This window comes from Chroicocephalus ridibundus, chromosome 6, assembly GCF_963924245.1.
Source record: "Chroicocephalus ridibundus chromosome 6, bChrRid1.1, whole genome shotgun sequence".
In the NCBI taxonomy this organism is placed as follows: Eukaryota; Metazoa; Chordata; class Aves; order Charadriiformes; family Laridae; genus Chroicocephalus; species Chroicocephalus ridibundus.
Window position 1 is genome coordinate 5,685,760 of NC_086289.1, and position 11,355 is coordinate 5,697,114.

Consider the following 11,355-nt stretch of genomic DNA (forward strand, 5'->3'; position numbering starts at 1 on the left):
GAGTTGAGCTGAGCTGGTAAGGCTACAGTGAAACTGAAGGTACGGTAGTGTTAGTTGCTGTAAGAAATGGAATCTGGGGCCAGGAACGCTCCAAGCCAAAAGATGAGCTCATCCAGAGTATCAGGTTCAGTATTATTTGACAGCAATGACTATCAAACAGCGAGTAGTGAACGGCTTTGAAAATGCGTTTTGGCACAAGGCTACGAAGACCAGGCTTGGCGTAAATCCATTTCAGGACACAAACTTACAGTCAGCCTAGAGGTGCAGTAAATATAAACTTTCCAATTTAAGAAGTTAAAATAACTTTACACTTGTGTCACCTCCAGAAGCTAAACTCGCAAATGTTTCCTTGGTGAACTTTGAGCAAGGAGGAGGATGTAATAGAAGAGGCAGTAGGGCTGGTAGTAAAACCAGCCTATTGGGATATCAGAGAGGTCTTGGCCACACATCAAAAACCTAATGGATTTCAAAGAGGGAGAGAAAGCCGTAAAGTGTTTTTGACTTGGGTGTTTATCTAAAGCAATTGCCAACAATAATTAGTGGAGAATGCAATCTTAGCAAGTACTGTTCAGACTTTCTGCCTTCAAACCACGTTTTCCTAGCGAAGTCTTAAGAAATACATTGTGCTTTCATGTTAGGAATCAAAACATAGATAAAAGTAATGAAGTCATTCTAAACTTTGTAAAGCAGGCTTCATTAAGTTTCACATACTAAATTCAGGCTATTGGCAGAAAAATGTTTGCAAGGCGTTTCTGTGGATGAATAGGGGCAGGTTCTTAAGAATGTGTTGCAAAGAAAAGCATTTAATGACCTACTTTGTCTTTAATAAATTATAAAGAATATTTAGGTTTTCTATAGTAAGGACCGTATTTGAATAGAGATTTGTCTTAAAGGGTTTTTTCAGATTCTTGCAGCCAAGTTGCTTAGCTTACCTGCGGCAAGCCTAGTGAGCTTCAGGTATGGAAAAAGAAAGACAGGATTTGTTGACGGATTCATACCCTTGGCACTTTGGATCTATTGCCATTTGTGAAACTTGCTGAGAAAGTCCATCCTCTCTTTATTCTCTTATTAAAAAAAAAACCCACCCACCTATTTTTGCCCATGCAGTAGCTATTTGAATTACCTGGTTTTCCACAGCAGTTGGTTTGATTTTGAGTCAGCCGATGAGGAGCAGAAGGCTTCACTGCGGGTGTTGTAAGCGGGGAACGGTGTAGAGTGGATGCCATTCAGATCCCGTTCAAGGAGCCTTAGATGTTCTAACCTAAATGAAGCAAATACATGAACATATCAAATGTTTTAATTTGGGGCAGATTGATGCAGTACTTATACTTACCTGTGCTGACGCTTCAGTTGGAATACTGTCCTGATGCTGAAAAAAGATCGAGTCTTTGCAGAGTTTATGTCCCCCGATGCTGACCATCTCTATTACCATTTGAATTTATATGGTTCTATTCTCAAACTCATATTTCAGCTTCTGTGTTTAAGTTGACTCTTAAACATTGGTGGCTTTTTAAACCTGAAGTTCAGAAAGTCTTTCACCAGTATTTTGTAATAATTTTATTAATTTATCCTGCGATGGCCTCAGGCGTGTGGCATGTTCCCTCTCTTTAAAGAGTTTTCTAGCACTGTAGGGCCAATCTTTCTGACACGCAGCGGCTATATAACGTTATTATTCAGCAATAGTAGCATCAATTGGATTCATAAAAATCAGGCAGTTTTAACTTGTTCAACGATGCTCTTATGTGTATGATTCTGGCTAAATTAAGTCACGAGGGGTCTGTAGATGAGGTTAATAAGACTCGACTCTGGTGTGTGTATGTGCTAACTCTGTCGGTCTGCAGAGCCTGGGGATCAGACTTGAAGTAAGGGCGTGTGTTTAAGTTCATTCTACTAGAGAAACTCAGAAACCAGTAGAGATGGGGTAAAAAAGATGGGGGCTGGAGGGCCAGGGAGCGTCACCTGGGAAGGCAGTTTATTGCCTGGTACTTACTGAAGGCAAACAGTGGAGGCTTCTCCCTGGTTTTAATACGCTTTTCAGAATGGGGGAAAGGGAGGGCTCTGTGCTGGTGGATTTTGCAAGCGGTGCAATAATTAAGTGCAACATGGCAAGAACAGCAAGTCTCTCCTGGTCGGTTGGGTTTGAAAGTATTTCCCAGATAGAGTTTCACTTCTGGCAGTGGGCTCCAGTGAGCATTAAATGAACATGAATTTTAAAATACAGCAGTAGAGGTATTTTCAGAAATGCTCTATATCACCGTTAGAAACGTGCGATGCATGATTTATTTTTTCACGCACCGCAAATACACTTACTTTGCAAGCTAGGTTTTGTTTTCAAGCTTGATTCAAGAAGGCTGGTCTGTAAATCAGCTCTGCCTTCATCTACTGTTCATCTGCAGGTTAGTTTTATTACTTCATACAGTTTTCATTAGGCATATTGAAGTTAGTTGCGTAAATTAAGATCGTATGGACAATATCCATAACTAATTTTTGTGTTCTCTGGTTCTCTTTGCAGTTGATGAAGGTCGTATTAAGGAGCTGGGCAGAGTGCGAGTACTTCACAAGAGAACCGTGATGCCTTACAGCGTGTATAAGAAAAGAAGGAAGGGGCCGAGCGACGAAGCCAGCGTTCAGCAATACGCAAGTTTGGTTGGACAGACCTGTTCAGAAAGAATGTTGTTGTTTAGAAGTTGAAAAAAAAAATCATTAAATGGCATTTCGATGGCGCTACGTTTTGTTGCACTGCCACTGGGTGATATGTACTATAGTTGTGTGTTGGTATGCCGACTCAAATAGCAGTATGAAACGCAGGTATATATCTAGGCTTGTGTGAATACATGGTACTGTGTTTAAAGGTCAACTCCAATAAAACTTACAATACAGCAAGGCTTTAGCAATATAAGTTTAGAAAAACATGCTTGCAATATATCTTAATTAAGTAGTTCTAGCCTTTCTATGCATTTTGAATAATTCTAAGTAAGCAAAATGAAAAACAGGTGTCTTTTTTGTAGAAATGAAGATTGACTAAATCTAGGTTAACAATAATTAAATTACAAATGTTTTCAAATAGCACCTTGGATATCTGGCATTAAAAGTTGTCATGAAATTTATGCTCGCATTTGTATGCTCCTGAACTCTTGCAAGAGAATTGAAATGTGCCGTTACTTTCTTATGTGAAATCTGGCATGGTTTAATTTTATTAATTATTTGGAAATTATTTTCACTGCACGTTCTTCATTTGTTTAGAGCAGTAGGTTAGTGCCTGAGGTCCTAGCGAATGTAGGAGTTCATGGTTGATTCTCAGTGGCAGGGCGTGCAGTGCTTTGGAGATCTTTCCCCTGTGGAGACGAAACAGAATAGTTGCACTATAGATATACCAAAGATATGCAGCCAAGCGGCACAGTGGTTTTTTGGTATAAGCCTTATCCTTTGTCTAAAAAGAGTGGATATTTTACTGCACATCAGTAACGTGAAATAGAGGAAGGTTTATCCTATAGCTCTTCAGTGCACATTTCAGAACTGTGCTGAAAAACAGACGTGAGGTACCACTGCTGGGTTTTGTTGCAATTATGTTCTGCAGAATTGTATTGGAAGACTTAAATGTCACATTCCTGCATTTTTACTGACTGTTTTGTTGATGGTGCAGCAGCTCACAGGTTAACATCTTTAATAACATTTTACTAAATGCTTCTGTTGAAAACGCAGGGATTTGTGATGCTTTATGAAAGCACTTTATTATCTGACACGTGAACATTGTCATTGGTGTTCTGTGTCCCTCTCAAGTCATACAAGTTGTAGGAATTTTTGGGAATAACACCGTTGTATAATTCAGTAATGTATTACAACATTGTAACAATACCAATGCATTTATGTTTCTTATCTTCGTGGATAACAGGAGCTAGTATTTACCTTGAATCAACTTGAAGTTTCCTGTTAACCTTTGAAGAAAGATTCTTATTCAGGAATATATGTGTAGGTGTTTTTCCCCAGAAAGGAACCAGATTCAGTTTTACCCTCTGAGAGTTACATCTCCTACTGTTCAGGGCTTCGTTTTAATTTTAGACACTTGGCCAATATTATTAATTGTTGATTTTTATGTGGAACAGATGTAAGAATTTTGGGATTCAAGTACATTGTAGATTTAACTTTTTTTCCCCATATCTGAGTGATCATTGTAATATATTTCATATAGAGTACAGCTTCAACACTAATTAAAAAAGGTAATTTTATGTTTTATTAATTTGGAAGTACTGTATTGCTCAGCTCCCAGTCTGCAACAAAATTGAGTATTTCTGTCAGCATTATATCTGGTATGTGTTCATCTGCTGCCTGGGACCGAGAAGTTTCTGTATAATTTACAATCTAGTTTGCCCATATCATATCTAAAGCTACTGCCACAGGAGAACCGCTAAATACTACTTAAGAACATTATTATAAAGCGTTCCTTTCTGTGGAGACCATACTCTTGCCACTCAGTGAAATGTCAAATGGTATAACATTTTCTGCCTACACAATGTGTTGAAAAGCAGTGATGCCCAGGTGGCTTAGAACCAAAATAAACGACAAAATTGATATTATATCATATAAAAAGGTTAATGGGCACACAGGAATTCCAGTATGACTTGCAGAACCTTAAAGATGATCAAAACCATTTAATGATGGCCTCGCCGTGCTCCTGGAGAAGTTAAAGTTTCTGTTAAACTGCAAGGGAGCAGACCTCACGTCACCATGCAGAGCTCTTGAAGAGCTCCCATCTTTTTGTGCCCACTGCTACTGGTGCGCCTTCTGGAGGTGTATTAGGCTTCTCTCTGATGCTCTGGTGCTCCTGGGGAGCTTTTAAGGCCTGCAGTTAAAGAAAAGTGAGATAAGTATAAAATTGAAAATTGAGTACGGCTTGAAGTTGTCATTAGTGTGACCACTAAAGGTAAATGACCATTTCCTGTGAATTCCGAAATGGTGCTTTCACTTTCTGACCTCCACTGGAACTGCAGCACCACGGCGCGCTGCCCTTCCGGCTCTTACTGATCTCAAATACACACATATATTAAAAAAAAAATAAAAATAAAAAGGTCAACGTGAACTCAAAAATTCATCTGATGCGGTATGCTGAGACCTGACTCACTTCTCTAGTGTTATTTTAGAAGAAAATTGGTGCAGTATTTTTCGGGACTGATTACTCTATCCCTGTTTTAGAAGTGGAATAGAGTCTGAGGATGAAGTTCTGTAAGTTTTGCCATTGACTTCAGTGGAAGTGAAAATTGACCACTGCTATAATTTTATTTAATAAGATGTTGTCATTGAGAGTTATTGAAGCTAGAGATATTTAATTTAGTACAAAATATTTCACAAGGGTTTTTTAGTGTAGTTAGTTTGTGAGAGTTAATCCCTAAAGTAAGGTTACCTTGTTCTATCATCTGTTGATAAATGAGCGTAACGTGGTGGTAAGAAAATGCAGAGCCGTGACCAGCGTTAAAAAATACCACACTTTTTTTAATTGGAAATAAATGGGGAGCTTACTCATTTCCAGCATCCACACATTTCCGTAAATGCAAAAGAACCCGCATGTTGAGTTTGTAATTGCTTTTCAGCAGGCCTGTTTGACTTGTAAGTATAGAAAATAAAGTTATTTCTAGTCTCGGTAAATATTTAATAGCTCTGAATGTGACTTCTGTCTTATTTGGTTGAAATTCATTCTCTTGGAGGTCAACTAAGCATCCAGTGAACAGCATAATTGGGGAAGTCAAAGAGTATCAGTGATTAGAAGGGAGAGCTGTCAGGTCAAAACATATGCCAGTATTTTAGAACTAAATTTTAGTTCCAGCTAGACAGATTAATGAAGAGTTTATGCTTTGAGAGAGACTTTATAATTCTTTTGCAAATAGAATAAAGAGGTAGGCTTTTCACAAATGGAGAGTAGACGGGGCTAGCTATTTATTTTAGTTAGGCTACACCATTTCTAGTTAGTGGGAAAACCCCACACTTTCTTTGAAGGAAGCAGCACAGAAATCTGGGTTACATTCCCAAAGATAATCCCACTGATTCCTTTTCCTGCTGAATGGGGCAGAATTCCAGCTAATTCTGGGTTCCTGAATGAGACTTTTGTCGAAGCCCAGTCATTCCATGGCTCGAGATTTTGGTGTGCCGAGGCTTGCGGTGGTGCAGTGCCCAAGGCTCTGTCCTTCAGATCCTGTTTCCTGGGAGTATTTATTTCTTCTGTTTCATTGCTCCTTTGGAGTCTACATCCATCATTCTTTGCGGTTCTGGTAATGTCTTTGCCAGACAATCATTCTGATCAGCCATGTATTTCTGAATTCCCTCTCATTCTGGTTGTTCCAGATAATCCTTCAGACATGGATTACGTGCTCTCCTCATCAGCCTTTCCATCGCCACCGTCCCCCACCAAGCTTTAATGGTTCTTCTTGCTCATCTGTCCCAGTCTTGCTACAGGACGAGTCTGCATTTGGAAGGGTGTAGACAATATTTAGGGCAGAATTCATCACCACGTTTCAGGGAAATCATCAGCATTTCCAGCGGCATCGTAGCCACGTATCGTACCCAGTATATTTATAAAACTGCACCTTCAGCGCCTCTTGCGTGTGATCTCACACACTGAGCGTAAAAAAAGCCAGATTGCGTTTCCATGTGCCAGATGATTTGTTTTCTTAAGTTAGTCGAAGTGATGGAGAGTTTCCAAGCCCTGACGCCGTGGCTGTCCTGAGGAGGCCAGCGTGGTGAGCTGTGTGCCTCCGGCAGGCTTGAGCACCAGCTGAGGGTGGTGGAACCTACCATGGAAGGGTTGGCGGTGGCCCTGGGTGACAGAGAGAGGAACGGAAGGTGGCTGCGGGTCAGCCGGGCATTAACAGGCAAGTAGTGTGTGATTTGCCTTTACTTACGAAGCAGATATTAGTCTCACTGGGGAAATAAAAAAGCACTGTGGCAAACAAACGATATAAATAACACTATTTAATTTCAGTGGTAGCTGCTAACCAAATGAGTATACCAGCAAGGCTGGTTATAATAAGCTCCTTTTGTAGGAGTTTTTTTGAAAAGCATGGTGACTAAGCGGCTAAGTATACAAACACCCAGCAGAACACTTTGTGAATAGAACTGCTTAAATACAAAGATAACGCGCACTATAAAATATGTTGTATAAGCCAATACACATTTACAGGATATAGATGTACAGTAGTATCTCATACTGTTAATAAACATAGTACCCAGGTGCTAGTTGTGGTCAGTGGATTCCTAAATAAATTAGTATTCTATAAATTGATCTATCCATTTTGTAGCACATTTATAGTTCATCTTGTGAGCGCTTTGTTTTCTAACAGTATTAAAATAAACAGGAAAGTAAATATGTGAAATTAACATATAAAACCAAGTATAGCATACGTTAATGCTATCTATAGTAATACAAACAATCTTAATTCTGAAAACAGTGGCTCTTACCGGTCTTAGACAAATCAAGTAACAGGTCAGAAGCTTCTGGCTGCATCTCTTTGTGGTTATATTTTACTGGTTTTATGTTTATTCATTTCCTTATTATAACTATTCCCATCAGATTTTTGTGCTTCCCATCAGTTATTTCCACTTGGGTTTTGACACATAATACACGTGTCTGCCAAAAGCCCTGCTGAGAGATTGCTCTTAGGACAAAAGAAAGTGTTAGAAAGTCTATTAAGGAGTGAGAAGAGTGCAGAGTCCACAGGGACAGTCAGTCTGCAACCTTTGTGCTGCGGAAAAAGCAGGGTTTATTTACAATTTAGTCTGCTGCAGGCTTTAAAATAAATGTGTCAGATTTCATTCATTTCCCTTTGTCTGTGACATCTGATTATCATTGCCCAGGAAGAATCAATGGAGCATTGTAGAATATTAAGGGGGGGGAGTTAAGGTCAGTGTACTGTGTTTTTAGCAAAATAACGGAGTTAAGGAATGAAATTGCGTGAATTCTGTTGAAATTTTCTGATGTCTACGTAGAGGCAGAAAAGTGTAGGCTGGATGGGACTTCCAAAAATTGTTTGCTGCTTCTCCCCTGCCTTCTCTTCTCCAGGCTGAAGCAGGGCAAGAACACATCCACCATCCCTCGATCCCTCCCTTGGTGGGAATCTCTAACCAAGGCAGTTCAGTCAGTTCCTCAGAGTGATTTTCTGCAGGGAGTAGTAGCCTTGTTATTGGAAGGTTTTACTATCTGGTATTTATTTTTTGTACGTTTGGTTGCAAGTGAACCTGGTTTGCTTTGACCTACCTGAATATGAAGAGCGATCACTGAGGTTCCTCTTTGCAACATCTCTAGACATTTTGAAGACTGTTGCCAAGTGAGCCTGCTGGGTTTCTTTCTAATCTGACTGATTCCAATTACGATTCCAGATAGTCCCGTTTTTAAGATATTTTATTGAGCTTTCTTAAGTATTCCCCCATTAGTCCACTTCTTTTAGTGCCAGCTGCTCCAGTAATCAAAGTAATAATTATTTCACTGTTTTACATCGGCAAATGAACGTTGTTTTTTCAAAATAATAATTTTCGCTATCCTAAATGATTTTTCTGTTTAACACAGATCCATATTTTCTATTTATCTACCACACTTTATTAAATACAGTGAAGAACCAACCTTTACTCTACCAGGAAACACAATTTTTCTTTCCTTAAATGCTCTCAACCTGCAGCCACCAGAGGGCACGGTCCAGCTTGCGAACTTCATTGTAGCACCAACGTTACTTCTTGTCTGAGCATCCACGTTTTCTGGGTCTCTTTTATTAACATCTCATTCCCAGTCTAACGTTTTACTCTGCTCTTAATTGTGGTATATCAGGAAAAAAAAAAAAATTATTGTCAGGTGCGGTTGGCAAAGTTCTGCACTTCATTAGCTGAATGAAGCACGTTTGTGACAATTCAGGATTAAAAGGTATTTCAAGACAAATGTTCTAGATTTTAAATGACTAGGTAAATTATGCTACTAATATATGACTGAAATTAAGATCCACAGAACACTTTAGGAGAGGCCAGCTGGCAGAGGGACCCATCTCGAAATGCTTTTGATGCTATTCTAGATGAAGTAACTCTTGCTATTCCTGTCCATGTTTTAATTGCATTGATCAACTCCTACCAAACTGTGTGCAGTGGGAGCGTTAATAATGTCTATGTACTGTTTATTGCATGCGTTTTGACAGCTGCCTTATATTTCTCAATGGGATGGCAACAACTAAATCAGTGCATCTCGGGAAAAATGCAATCTCCAAAAATGAACCGAGTGTGCTTGCATCTTCTGGTGCAAGAGGTGTTTTCTGCGCTCGCCGACAATTAACTTAGCAGTTGCACTTCCAGTTACTGATAGCTTGTCCATTCCCTTGCCAAGGCCCTCTCTTTTCAGAAGCCAATTGATGTTTAAGTAAAACACAAAATTTTATTTAAAAAAAAATCACTGCTCAGTTCATACCTATCCTGAAATTAAAAAAAATAAAATAATAAATCGCTTCATTGTCAATAGATGTCTTGGTGAGGTTAAAGCTAAAAAAAGATAAAAAGCACATTATTTTTCTGCTTTCTCCTTTTCCTTTTGTTTTTAACCTAAGTTGTTTTCATGTCAGGATTTTTTCTCACCGATGCAGGGAATAAAATGATACCAAAATAAGGGTTCTACTACTGAATTTAGAGGTCAGGAGACTGCAACGCTTTTCTTTATTGCCAAGGGCATTGCAACCCGTTTGTTTTGTGAATATATTCGTCTCTATTGCTCAAGATAAAAGCGGTCAAAGACAGATCAGTTGAAAAACAAGGTTTCCAATTTAAAATTATTTATTATTTTTCATACAACTACATTATTGCAGTGCCCAGAAACCTGGAAGAGGCTTTGCTGTGACAGCTGCTGCATGTGTCCTCAAGTTGAGATTATCCTCATCCCTGAAATTTTTGCAGTCCATAAAATCCCAGATGTCTCGTAAATACTCCTTTCTAAGCTGGCTTCAGTAAAGGGAGTGAATCACTGCCTTCCAGGAACAAGGTAGAGGGCTCGGAGGAACTGGGGTTCGAAGGAATGTCCTGCTCCAGTTATTGCACCTCTTCTGAAGGGATGGTGGTGCCTTAAGGTCCTCCCTGGTCTTCAGGAGAGAGACGACTTCTCCCTTGCTGGCCTTTCAAATCAGCACATTTGATTTCCTGGTTATTGTGTAATATTATGGTATAATATTCTATAATATTATATATTGTGTTTTTATAGTCTTCTTGCTATGTTAACATCCTTGAGAGCTTGCACGCTTGATGATAACTCTTAAAGCTTGTTCCCTCTGTCTCCTGAAAATACTTTTATGGAGGGGCATTCTCATTCTTACATTCCATGGCGCTATGCGACAGCAGTTACTTCTGTCGCTTCCTTCTTTCATTTGGAAAGCATCAGAACATTTCAGCCAGGAATAAATTAGCACAGTCTCACCCAGTTGTAATTAGGGTTTATGTGAGACGCTGCCTTCTCAGCAAAAATAAACATGGCAGGAGTCTGACAAAGCTCTTCAGCAGCTGAAGGATTCAGTTGGGCTGAGAAGAGCGTTTGCATGGATAAAAGGTAGCATCCCCAGGTGGGACCTGGCAACAAAGCCACTGGAATAACGCTGCACCTTGACTAATGTGTCGTCTTCAGTTTTACACTGACCAGCTTCAAACCCCCATCTGATAACTGGCTTCAAACCCTTCGCTCCAAATCCATACCTGCTCCAGGTGGAGATCGTAGAATCACAGAATGGTTTGGGTTGGAAGGGACCTCAAAGACCACCTAGTTCCACCCCCCTGCCCTGGGCAGGGACACCTCCCACCAGCCCAGGTTGCTCCAAGCCCCGTCCAGCCTGGCCTTGAACCCCTCCAGGGATGGGGCAGCCACAGCTTCTCTGGGCAACCTGGGCCAGGGGCTCACCACCCTCGCAGTAAAGAATTTCTTCCTGAATATCCAATCTAAATCTCCCCTCTCACAACTCCTCTAGCCATGGGCCTATTTAACTGCATAGAGATACTCTAGGAATCTGAGGGCCACGTAATGAAATTAGAGTTTATGTGTCTTCTTTCGATCTGCTTTTAATAGTCTATATTAGTCTTTTTAAGTCTATATTTTCCTTTTATTGCCTTGTATTGCAAAATAAGAATAAGACTTATTGTTTCCATAATTGGGAAAAGCAGGACACTGAAATAGAAAATGAGACTTGCTAAAATGAAAAATGGCCATTTCCAAATAGGCAGAACTCTCCTAACAGAAACCCACTCAATCCAAAGGAGTGAAGCTGTCAAAATATACCTCCCATTCACAAGGAGGAATACGCTTTCTATGCCTGAAGATTTTGATGCTTTTTAACATCTGCTTTTCCATTCACATTTCCT

At 39.8% G+C, this 11,355-nt stretch overlaps 1 protein-coding gene across 3 annotated transcripts in view; it reads left to right on the top strand.

Moving 5' to 3' along the window:
• Positions 1-9,469, top strand: part of ATE1 (arginyltransferase 1) — an 88,122-nt gene extending 78,653 nt beyond the window's left edge. For 2 of the 3 annotated variants that reach the window (XM_063337685.1, XM_063337684.1), the window contains exon 12: positions 2,513-9,469. In XM_063337685.1, the coding sequence (XP_063193755.1) occupies positions 2,513-2,691 (179 nt within the window). In that variant the 3' untranslated portion in view covers positions 2,692-9,469. The remainder of the gene's footprint in view (positions 1-2,512) is intronic. The other variant, XM_063337683.1, reaches the window with a different exon arrangement.
• Positions 9,470-11,355: the final 1,886 nt, after the last annotated feature.